The 12,428-nt window shown below is 32.2% G+C and overlaps 3 protein-coding genes across 3 annotated transcripts in view; all 3 read left to right on the top strand.

Moving 5' to 3' along the window:
• The window catches only part of LOC117109613 (fibropellin-1-like), an 8,303-nt gene extending 5,336 nt beyond the window's left edge, over nucleotides 1-2,967 (top strand). Inside the window, exons 10-14 of the mRNA XM_033251995.1 lie at nucleotides 254-373; nucleotides 718-837; nucleotides 1,173-1,292; nucleotides 1,740-1,859; nucleotides 2,816-2,967. Of these exons, the coding sequence (XP_033107886.1) occupies nucleotides 254-373; nucleotides 718-837; nucleotides 1,173-1,292; nucleotides 1,740-1,859; nucleotides 2,816-2,952 (617 nt within the window). The 3' untranslated portion in view covers nucleotides 2,953-2,967. The remainder of the gene's footprint in view (nucleotides 1-253; nucleotides 374-717; nucleotides 838-1,172; nucleotides 1,293-1,739; nucleotides 1,860-2,815) is intronic.
• A 433-nt stretch (nucleotides 2,968-3,400) lies between these two features.
• Nucleotides 3,401-10,117, top strand: LOC117109556 (fibropellin-1-like). Its single transcript, XM_033251926.1, has 10 exons — nucleotides 3,401-3,451; nucleotides 4,156-4,297; nucleotides 4,541-4,660; nucleotides 4,854-4,973; nucleotides 5,668-5,787; nucleotides 6,067-6,186; nucleotides 6,626-6,748; nucleotides 7,236-7,358; nucleotides 8,185-8,313; nucleotides 9,215-10,117. The coding sequence occupies exons 1-10, from the start codon at nucleotides 3,401-3,403 to the stop codon at nucleotides 9,232-9,234; spliced, it is 1,068 nt and encodes a 355-aa protein (XP_033107817.1). The 3' UTR covers nucleotides 9,235-10,117.
• A 150-nt stretch (nucleotides 10,118-10,267) lies between these two features.
• LOC117109608 (low-density lipoprotein receptor-related protein 2-like) overlaps nucleotides 10,268-12,428 on the top strand; it is a 51,599-nt gene continuing 49,438 nt past the window's right edge. The window contains exon 1 of the mRNA XM_033251988.1: nucleotides 10,268-10,774. Within this exon, the coding sequence (XP_033107879.1) occupies nucleotides 10,690-10,774 (85 nt within the window). The 5' untranslated portion in view covers nucleotides 10,268-10,689. The remainder of the gene's footprint in view (nucleotides 10,775-12,428) is intronic.

The following is a 12,428-nucleotide window of genomic DNA, read 5'->3' as shown; positions in this document are numbered from 1 at the left end:
ATATATATATATATATATATATATATACACGTATATATAGGCCTATACGTATATATAGGTATATATAGGCTTACTGATTAGCCTGTATTGCATTTTCGTTATTTTAATTATGAATATATTCCATACATAAATACTTCTCTCTTTGATCATCTATTCTAACTTTACTATCGTTTATTTAGTTTATATACATAAACAAATAACCCTTTTGTTGTATAATGACATAATCATGCAACTACGTACTTTTGTTCAACAGCTCTCGATATTTGCCAGAATACAAATTGTGAAAATGGAGGAACTTGTGTAGCTGATTTGAACACCTGCCAAACGTCTTGTAAATGCAAACAATGCTTTACAGGAGACAGGTGTGAAAATCGTAAGTTACTGCATATTAAACTGTATAAAGCGCACAAAATCCTAGTACCAGAATTATTTCTTTTCATTATTTTTCATTTGTAAGTCGCCGCGTTTTAAATCTATGCTTCTTGTGGTGGCCTTTTTCCAACTTATACATTTATCATTGTATTGCTTTTCCATTGTGTGGTTGCGTTTTAAAGTAGTTACCCCCCCTTATTTTTACCATGTAGATGCTATAAAATAGGCCTAATATTTAACAATATCACACAATTATTAAATGAAAATCTTGAAATTTCACTATGACAAAATTAATATATTCTGTGAATGTCAGAATTGTTAAACTGGTTTACTTTTTATCAATAGCTGTAGATCTTTGTAAGGGAATTAACTGTAGAAATGGCGGCACGTGTTCTACTGATTTGAATATATGTCAAGCTAAATGTACTTGCAAATCATGCTTCACTGGAAATAGATGTCAAACTGGTAAGTGCATGTGATACAGCAAGTGGAGTGGAACTAGCGTAGTGCTGTAGTTTTAAAGATGTCTGCCTCCTTTTCCCAGGGTACCGTACTGGGTACAATTCTAACAGAACTTCTCTCAACTCCCTAAGCCTTAATAAACATAAAACATTATCCATCCTGTGAAATTAAAAATTATATTTTATAATAAGGTTTTCATTTAATGCACAATATATTTCTTACTAGAAAATTTATCCAGCTGGCAAAATATTTCAATATTTTTTCTTCTATTTATTAGTAGCATCACTTATAATTTTATCTGGTTGTTTTCTATTAAATATATTTATCTTTTGTTGTAGCTGTTGATATTTGTAGTAGTGTTAATTGCCAAAATGGTGGTACGTGTGTCGCTGATTTGAACACTTGCAGAACTTCATGTACATGTAGATCATGTTTTGTTGGTAACACCTGTCAAACAGGTAATTATATAGACCGTGACCGTATCCAGTGAGGTGGGGTGTAATGGGTGCGTACACACCCCAAATCGGAAAAGGTTCACATTTTCAGAGAGTCGGGAATGTACTAACTATAAATTCTGTAATGTAAAATTATTATTATACCAGTATTTTGGTATTAAATTTATTATAATAATAAAATATCGAATCTGTGATCAAACCTGCTTTGCTCATCTGATCCCATTTTGTCCATTTTCGGACGCCCAAGTACCATTCACTCCCACCTCCGATGGCACTTCTGCACAGATAATAAAGGTAGGTTTTGACTAGCAGGAGATGTAGCAATCCTATATTATCTGCTTGCATAAATCACACACGTTCACTGCAATTATTTATAGTAACACCTAATTATGAAATAATTTTTCAAAGTTGGTAGTATTTATTTTCATAAATTATTTTATATCAAAACAGCTGTTGATCTCTGTCAAAACGTAAACTGCCAAAATGGAGGAACGTGTGTTCCTAACCTTGATACCTGTAGCTCATCATGCACATGTAGATCATGTTTCAGTGGAAATAGGTGTCAAAATGGTGAGTATAATAGTTTCGCTGCCTCCGTCTTACACTAGAGCTTTCATCAAATCTATTCTTGTGAGAGTATAAAGCGATGTTAGCAATACATCAATATTAAACAATACTCAGTTTTAAGTACACTATTGGAAATAGAAGGCGAAGAAGCTGTTAATTCCTGAAACAATTGCCTGAAGTCCTCAGGTCTGAAGGCAATTTTTGTAGGAAATAATGGCTCAAGACTTTTATTGCCTATAGTTTATGAAAGTACTTGGCTATAATTGCTTTGTATAATATCATAAATTAAACTGTTGGTTATGGTGGCCGGTTGCTCAGTGATTACTGGTGCGCATCCATTAGCTGCACGTATTAGAAGGATGTGTTAGTAGTACGTGCACTGACACTCTTCTCTTCACGCTAGGATCTTTGGGATACCAGCGATACAACGAGGATTAATACATTATTCTGGATATTATTAAGGGTTATTAGGAACCCTAACCTTCTGGTAGACATAGGGGCCTATGATTAAAATGTATTGAAAACATTATTATGAATTATTTCAGTCTTACCTTATTTTTCAGTTCTTTTATAATTCAATCACCATGTATCCTAACCATTATGCCTTTCTATGCACTGTCTAAAAGGACGATGAAACGATGTTACTAGGTGTTATTTCGTGTTCACCAGTGCCATAGAGAGAGGTTTGCGCTGTCATCATAGCTTGGCCTAGCAACGACATAATCATTGGAATGTAAAATCACCCCAGCTTTGAAGTTTCTGCACACGAGACGCAAAAAAGCATTGTCGGCCAATTAAGCTGTTAATGAAATAATGGTTAAATGGTTAAAACATGGTTAATACTTATATTTTTGTGCCTAAAGAATATCTGTATAATTAAAAAAATATATATTTTCTACCTTCATTTTACCCTTTTGAATTATTGAGTATAATAACAATGTGTATTAACTTTGTTTTAGCTTTAGATATTTGTAGCAACGTCAACTGTCAAAACGGTGGAACATGTGTTCCAAACCTCGACACGTGTGAAACATCATGTAGTTGTAGAACATGTTTTACGGGCGATAGGTGTCAAACATGTAAGTGTACTCTATGAAACAATGTTGCATAGAAGCCGAAGCCTATGAGAAAAAATATTAATGAGCTCATCTTCCATTTCAATCCAACCCTGTGCCTTTTGATCTTGTGAATATATCAAAATATTTTACATTTTGTCACGAAACATTTTATCCGATGTAAATTGTAATTCTTTTATAACCTATAAAATATCATTACTATTAAATACCTATCACGACGTTTATAAACCAGAACCCTGCGGGTGTGTACGTTCCTTTGTACAACTTTGGGAATTCTGATAATTAATAGTCACCAAATTCATTCATTGCATTTTCCTAAATTTGAATCTAATTGGACTTGCCAATTTATAGCTATCGTGGTATGGTAACAAGCAGCGAAATGAGCAAGTATACAAGGAACTAGATCTCGAAATGTTGCATTGCATTGTTTAGCGTCACATCTCCGAAAAAAATACATACTACTACAGCATGCACAAATCAAAATTTGGACTAAAAAACGACTCAAAACCGGTGGTAGGGGTATATGTTTTATCGTGACAACTTACATTTTCTATCTAAAGGAAAAAAACAAACATTTCCCACACAATTACATGTCCACCAGTACCTCTTGGGCACAATGTATACCCGCCGCTAAGCACCTTTTAGGAGTCTATTTGTTTACAGACATACAGACAGGTTGTTGCCATACATCTCATACACACATTTCACATCTGTATCATCCCAATAGTTCCTCTGTGACCTAAGGTCACAAAGGAACTAAAAATGTGTAGTATTGCATATTTGTATTTATTATTGAATTTTCCACGTGGAATAAAATTACATCTCAAACTTATACATACTCTTCTCTAATATTAAATTTGATTGGCATCATTATCGTTAATATTATCTGTGGCACAATTTGTTTTGTGTTAACTATTGTTTTTTTATATATTCAGAAAATAAAGCTTATATATATAATTATATATGTCTGTGTGTATCTGTCTCTTATACACATCTAGATGTGTATAAGAGAAACAGGTAAGTCAGTGTTTAGTTTTACAATTTATTTTTACAATTTACATCAAACTATAATATATAAACCCACAAAGTTTGAGAGTTTTCAATACTTTTAATGTACAGTAAACATAACGATCACGCTAGATGCTTTTTTACAATATGATTTTTGTTTTAATAAACGATAATATGATTTTCTAGCTAGGTTCCTATAGTAATGTTATTTACAGGCCGAAAACTTTTCCCTCATAGCCGTTGATATCTGTCGTAGTGTTAACTGTAGAAACGGAGGAACATGCAATGCTGATCTGAATACTTGTGAAACATCTTGTTCATGCACATCTTGTTACACTGGTGACCGATGTCAGAATCGTAAGCATCACTAAATTTTTCATACCTTGCAGTCACAAATAAATGTACAGTTATTGTACGTAAAATAGGCCTCTCTGTATTTCACTATAATATTATGGCCTAATTGTAATTTGAAAAAAAAATAGATCGCAACAAAAATTTAATCAAAAACAATATTAATAAAAGATTAAATAAGAAAAACTGTTTTATCGGCGTTTTTTTATTTAAATATCAAATTAAGTTTTTCTATATTAATTTTAAAAGCTGTTGATATATGTAGCGGAGTGAACTGTGAAAACGGTGGAACGTGTAACGCTGATCTTAGCAGATGCGAGACATCTTGCAATTGTAAGCCATGCTTCGCAGGAGATCGATGCCAAGTCGGTGAGTTATGTTATTATAATTGTTAATTTTTTTGCAGAATAAACGCAATAGTGGCTAATGATCTTACAAAATATATTAATCTTGAGCTTCTATGTAAATAACATTTAAAAGATGTGGACATGAACATCGTTTTCTTCTCTTTTTTATGGTTAATTGAAGATGTAAATATATTATTTTCACTTTTCTTTTTAAGCATTAAATCCTTGTGAGGTAAACGGTTGTCTAAACGGGGCGACCTGCGTGAAGAATATTGAGGACTGTTCGTATTCGTGTCGTTGCAGAGAATGCTACTTTGGTGATTCCTGCGAGAGTGGTGTGTTTTGTTAGAAATTCAAAGGGTTATACCATACTAATATATTAAGTTAATCACTAGAAGGGAAGGTTTAGTAATATTTGTAGATGATATTTGTAGGAAACGTAAGTATACATGCGTTGTTCTGTGCACATCCTAATTCACACACTGCTTACACATACTCTTCTCTAATATTAAATTTGATTGGCATCATTATCGTTAATATTATCTGTGGCACAATTTGTTTTGTGTTAACTATTGTTTTTTTATATATTCAGAAAATAAAGCTTATATATATAATTATATATGTCTGTGTGTATAGGTATACATTAAATGACGTAATACTGAAAAACAGCAATACTGTGGGAATCTATAGCTTAAGTTTATCTCGATATATATATATATGTATGTATATATATATATATATATATATATATATATATATATAGGCCTACATACTGTATTATGCAGAGTTTATTCAGTACATCTTATTGCATTATGCTAATATAAGTATTTATATATTCCTCTATCCATCACTTTGGCTTAATGAATTTGTTGGGAGGCAACTAATATGTAATGGCAACGTCTTGGTTTAGAATTCAATATCACCATAATTAGGCCCTATAGTTTTATATTCTTAATGTAACGCTTACGCTATCACTAATTTGATAGCGCGTACTTTAGTATGAATATATATTTATATTTTCTTCTGCAGTTCGAGATCCATGTGCTAACCACGATTGTCAGAATGGTGCAACATGTATCCCAAATATCGATACGTGTTCTTTCACCTGCCAATGTCGGGACTGTTTTGAAGGAAACAAATGCCAAACTGGTAGGTTTTGAATAACTATTGTAACGCTGATTTGTTAAAATGGTTAAAATTAACTAAAGTTACACGGTGAATTAAAGTGCCTTCTAAATAACACGTCTCGTCTCGTCTACCATATAATAATAAAGTAGGCCTATGTGTATTCCAGTCCTATTCAACAATTAACTTGTTATTACTAGATTATTTGTCTAAGTACTGTTCTTCCTATGTTGAGACATAATATTTATATGAATTGTTCATTACGTCATATATGTTTACGTGTTTCAATGTTATATTATACAGCTAAGGACATATGCGCTGGTGTTAACTGTGGTTTTACAGCTACATGTGTAGCAGATTTGGATACATGTTCAACCGAATGTCAATGTAGAGAATGTTACACGGGAACGTCTTGCACAACACGTAAGTTTATGGTTTATCTTCATTACTAAATATTTCTCGTTCAAAAGTAACATATATACAAGGATACTGAAGCTTATTTTTCAAATTAGTAAAACATCTACAATAAATGTTAATTTTACTTTAGTTACTTAGTTTGTTTTATTTTATATTGCATTAGATAATCTCGTTAACATGCTATATTATGCGATACATATAAACATTATTTATTTTATTATTTAATAGTGATATAAGAATTGATAATTTGCCTAAGTACGATTTAATTAAACACAGACATTTTTCAAAAATATCATTTATGCATATTTTGTAATAAAACTTAAAGGGTTTGAGAGCTTATATTACAATTAAGTATTTGTGTTGGCTTTAACATAAATTGTTCAAAATTCCAATAACCTGTTGATGCGTTCAGAAAGTTCTACCTAGTGTGTCTATATGTTTTCAGGCATCAACCCATGTGACGAAAACAGTTGTCTGAATGGGGGTATTTGTATTCCTGACGTTGCTGACTGTACTAAGTTTGTGTGCCGATGTTCCCATTGTTTTTCCGGAGACCGATGCGAAATAAGTAAGATAAGTGTTTTAAAGATGGACCTGTGCAATTTAGTCTAAAATATTTATTTTATAAAATAAAACATTTTTTAAGTGAGTACAAAATGTAAAAACTCATTTGAAAAGCTAAATTAAGTTGTTGACTATAGAAAATAATCTTTTTTACTTCAAAAATTGATTACTATCAGTGCAAACAAGAAAATAAAATCTGTATTAGGCCTATTATGTGTCTGGTATTTTGTTGGTGCGCTCTAAACCGCTAATATTATATTTCAATATACTAAGACAATTCAAAATTTTGGTTATAATTTCGCAAATTAATTACCTAAACAGACCAAGTTATGTTACAATTTAGTTAGCTTAGTTTAGTTAGCTAAACAGTTAGCAATGCCAAATTATACTAAAATGAACAATAGTAATTATTTACATTAACGGAAAATGTCTTTAAGGATCCACAATTCTGTACATTTTATCTTGACTGATTAATATCATTCTCTTTTCAGATCGATCTGGCACCTCATGCACAACAAACCCTTGTAAAAATGATGGAGAATGTGTCATTGATCCAACCTCTTGCCAAGCAGCATGCAATTGCCAACCTTGCTTTGAAGGCAGATATTGTCAAAGTAAGATGTCTGAACCCAAGTTGTCATATCTTAATCATATCTTATGGACCCTTCAGCTAAGCCTGGCCCATTTGATATTGTTACTAAGGTCCTAAAAAACGACAGTGTACAAGCATATGCAAACACGTGCGATTGTTTGATAACACGTGTGGCACTTCGAAAAGGTCTAGTTTGCCAATTGACTGCAGTAAAAAGCAAGATAACAGTCTAGTGAACAATTAAATTTGAAAAAAGAAAGTATTTTTGGAATAATTATTGACAAAATATCGACTAAGTACACTAATGAATTGACCAGTAAACAAATAAATTTTCAACTCTTTGTGTCAAGGGGCGTAGGTACACCCCAATTGGTATCACTCGGTCTGCGTAATAATTTCAACCTATTGCATTTCCTCGTGTGGAATCATAACCGGACCCCTTTTCTCGTTGCGGATTGTAATTACCTCGCTCCGTGCACACCGATCGTGTGCGACGGTCCATTTGCCTTTTGTCGTAATAAATCACGACCGAATCACACTATATCTGATCATGTGTTACTTTATTGTGTACAGTGTATTGAGGGTGACGTAAAGAGTGGGTGGGGTCTTATAGTTAATTCTTAGCCCAGTAGACACAAATAAATTATTTTATTATTAATAATAGTAATAATAATAATAGTAATAATAATAATAAATATTATTATTATTAATATTATTATTTACTATTATCATTATCATTATTATTATTATTATTTACTATAATTATTATTATTGATATTTACCATTATTAGTATTTACTATTATTATTATTTTATTAATATTTACTATTATTATTTTTATTTTTCCAGAACACTCTGATGATCCATGTGATAATAATCCTTGTAAAAATGGAGGAACATGCAGAGAGAAAGATGGTTCGCAATGTCAGTATACCTGTGAATGTAAATATGGATTTTCCGGTGATAACTGTGAACAATGTAAGTACACACGATTGAAATTCAACACTTTATGATGAACTTGTTTCGTCTTTTTGACACTAATAAAACTTGTAAAAGATGTACTCCCCTAGTGTTCCCCTAATTCATTTTGGATGATAAATTAGGTCGCAGTTTTAGTTAACATAACTGCTTGGTAAACAAAAAGTAGGAATAGGATATTGTCTCAGCATTTAAGCTAATGAATTTTGAATATATTTTTGTTAAGCTCCACTCTTTACTCCGAAAGGAAATATAAAGATTCATTTAAAATACGCATACTTTGTATTGTGGAGACTTGTTACCCTAAAATAATATAGGCCTACATTATATTTATTTGTCTTCCTTATTAAATATAGTTACAAATATTATGTTGTCAAGCAGAAGTATATTTTAAACTAATATTAAATTTACATTTATGTACTTTATGTAATATTGTACACAATGATTCAACATTTGCAAAGTGCAGAATCCTGTCGTCGGTTCTCTGATGAGAGCGGTTTCACTGTTTTGGACTCGGCAAATTCTTCCTACCAATTAAAACTCAAAGAGAATTGGGAAAAAAACCCTCTTTAAATAAACAACTGTCGCACTTGAATATCACGCTCTCTATTTAGCTATCTGAATTTTCTGAATACGCTTATAATAGCGAGAATGTGTTTCAGCTGTTAGGATAAGTAACAATGTATGCATAATAAAGTTTACATACACGGGTGTAAGCTTCACACTGATATTGGAAAATGGTTTCCGAAACATGTCTCATTTGTCCCTGTAATAATTACTAATATGGGAGAAAGATTAAAATCTCTCGTGTCTCTTAATTAAATGTTTGTCGATAATACTTGCTTTATGGATGTTTCGGTAGCATAGCACATGACTTATTTAATTACTTTTTTATTTACAGCTCATCTTGGTTATCATTAGAAAGGAGAGCTCTGGCAACTCAAGAAAAGGTTTCTAAGCTTGGAAATGCATTCTAATTCAAACTATCGTTTTATTGCTATAAATGAATGGTCATGATTAAGATACATAGATAGAGATACAGATATCTGTTTTGCCATGAAAAGACAAGATACTATTATGAAATTTTCCTTCCTTATTGCTAATTAGGAACCAGTAAAAAAAAAAGATAAATAATAATAATATTAAATAACACGCATAAAAAATAGATAAAATCCACTTGCAACATACATTATGTTAATTTTCTCTTACAATATTCTGTAACTGATGAAGGCAGTAAAGAATTCCTAAATCTCCCAGTTTAGGCATTCTAATTAGGCCTATATTCTAAACGTATGAACTATTATGTCTCCATGCAGAGGGTGTGTCTTATAAGGCAAGATTAGATTAATTTCTTATTAAGAATATCACAGTAAAATTATCGCGTTTGGACAAATTTGGTCAGCCCCAGTTATACAGTTACCACATACAATACAGCAGACACTAAGTACTGATTGGGTAACTGATTCGTCACACAGTCTCATTATGTTACTGCATATATTGAACTTTTTCAACTTCCTTAGAAATACAGACGTTTATTGCATTTCACATAATCTTAATAGTACTATTAATTTAATACCCTATACTTACCACAAATTTTAATGCCTTCTTATACCGTAGCTTCTTCTTCCTTCCGCTTAAAGAGAAAGATATTTCATAATTATAATATTATTAATTAAAGACGTAGACCTATTTCCGAACTAACACACATACATTTGATTTGTATAAGCATAGCAGCCTTTGAAATAAACGTTTTGACGATATGTGATGTAGAAAAGAATAAAACATAGTAAAAATATGAAACATATTTGTGGCCTTAATGTATTGCTTTTATGTAGTTGTAACGCTTTCATCATTTAAAAACCTTTGGTAGTTTGATAACTATGATGTGATTGAACGTAAGTCATTTGATATACAATATAAAAATATTTTTTTATATATATATATATATATATATATATATATATATATATATATATATATATATATATATATATAATGAAAAGGATTTTTAGTTTTAACTTCAGAGTAAATGACAGTTCCAACTTCATTATTTGATGTGAATGACACCAAATAATATTTACATAGGTTTCATTTCTCCCTACATAAATTCTACAGAAAGCGCATAACGGTTGTATATTATTTGTATAATGTACGCACTCTATCTAAATACACGGCTACTCCATTGCCATTGCCATCCTTAGTAATCCGTTACGAAAAGTAGTTCCACAGTACAATTGACTTTTATATTGTATTGTAAATTTTGTATATAGTTCTCACTCAATTGATTTTGTGTGAAACTTTGTAAAGGAATAGGGTTGATGGAGCATGGTATCGCCATAAGTAAACTATTGTAACAGAACCACACTTTAATCTGTTATGGTTTGTGCGGATTGCAAGATGTTGCAGATTTACGTGTTCATTTTTGCCTTCATGGCTATGATTAGTGGTTCTGTATCTCAATGTAAGTATTGATTTAATTACGGATTACTGTTTAAAAAGTTGGCCTAGTTAGTAACTATACAAAAAAAAAAGTTGCTGATATTTAGGCAAAATTAGTATTAAAAATTAAATTGTGCAAACCGTGCTAGTTATAAGAGCCTACAAAATCCAGATTCTGAAAAGTTAAGCTTAATGCAAAAATAAACAATTCACACGAGGTAATCGCATCCATGGGGCGCGTGCTAAATGTCACACGCACCTTTTGAGGTATTCCTACCGAGATACCGTCGTCTGCACACACAGCAATTACAAACCTTGCCAATAATGGTTTATACAAACAATTGTGTACCAATTATGTGTGATAATACATGTTAACCCAAGCAAAGATGGACAATGGATAATGCTCTAGATATGAAATGACAAATAGAAGGTAGGTTTTAGTTTAAACTTCAGACTAAATGACAGTTCCAGCTTCATTATTTGATGTAAATGTCACCATTAAACAATATTTACACAATACTATGTATTATATACGCGCTTTTTTTCAAAGCATGCACAGCTATACTCACGGGGTGCAGTTCAAAATCATTGTGTATCTTCACCGCGTGTAATAATGTAATAGTCAATAATGTGGAACTACTTTTTGTAAGGATGGTAATGGCAGTCACCGCCATTACCGTCTTTAATAATCCGATACACAATGATTTTGAGCAGCACCCCGTAAGCATGCGCACAGATTTTTGCTAAATATCTAAGGAGTGTTGTCTGCTTTGTTAATGTTTTTCCTATAGTACTCCTCACCCCAGTCTCCACTGACGTATTTCTGAACACTCAATACCAAGAGCCCTTTTGGTTCATTGAGCTGTTAATGCTGAACCTTTGTTGAAACATACAATTGCCAGTGTTTAGTTAATTCCAAGTATACTGATATATACATAACTTTTATAAAAGGTCCTGCCACTGAAGCTCACATTCCGCCTTTGAGGGTCCAGGTCGTACTTAACATTTATAATTGGGTAACCAGTTACACTATATTAATGTAAGGCAATATTTCTAAGGCAGCTGAGGACTGGGCATTGATTCTATTTAGTCATAATGTCAAAAGAGGAAGCACAATAGAAAATAGGCGATCTCAATGTACCGTGAGTTGAAGCGTCGTAACAGTTGGGAAAAATTAATGTGACCGGCCCTTTAAAGTGAAGCAAGGCTGAAGGCCTGAGTTATGGCTGGGGAAATGGAAGCCGCAAATTTCCTCCGGTGGGGTAGGGGAAGCCCCTGGAAGCTCCGAACTTTTCATCAACATAGTAACAAAGTGACATATTTTGAATATAAAGAATGAACATTTTAGAAGTATGCCCTAATTCCTCTTTTCAGAAAGTGCATGTTAAAAGTACTTTTTACTTCAGCTCCCATCTACCCATTATAGGCCTATATTAGTAATAAATAATAATAATAATAATCGGAAGCTTCGTAACTATTTCCAGAGAGACAGTTGAGGTCTCAGCAGCTGGCCAAAAAATAATCAAGAAACTTGGTGGCACGTAAGCTTTGAGAACAATTTTGAAATGAACACTGTTGTCAATAATTACCCCTCTAAAATCTGAATTATTTGTGAGGGCCTGCTGGCCGATTATTTCTGCTCTTTAAAGATATTAAGTTGGATATCATTTTTAATT

This window comes from Anneissia japonica, unplaced genomic scaffold (assembly GCF_011630105.1).
Source record: "Anneissia japonica isolate Jap-2015-1 unplaced genomic scaffold, ASM1163010v1 scaffold287829_len2072220_cov186, whole genome shotgun sequence".
In the NCBI taxonomy this organism is placed as follows: domain Eukaryota; kingdom Metazoa; phylum Echinodermata; class Crinoidea; order Comatulida; family Comatulidae; genus Anneissia; species Anneissia japonica.
The sequence above is the reverse complement of the archived record's forward strand: the minus strand, read 5'-3'. Positions and strand labels throughout refer to the sequence as shown.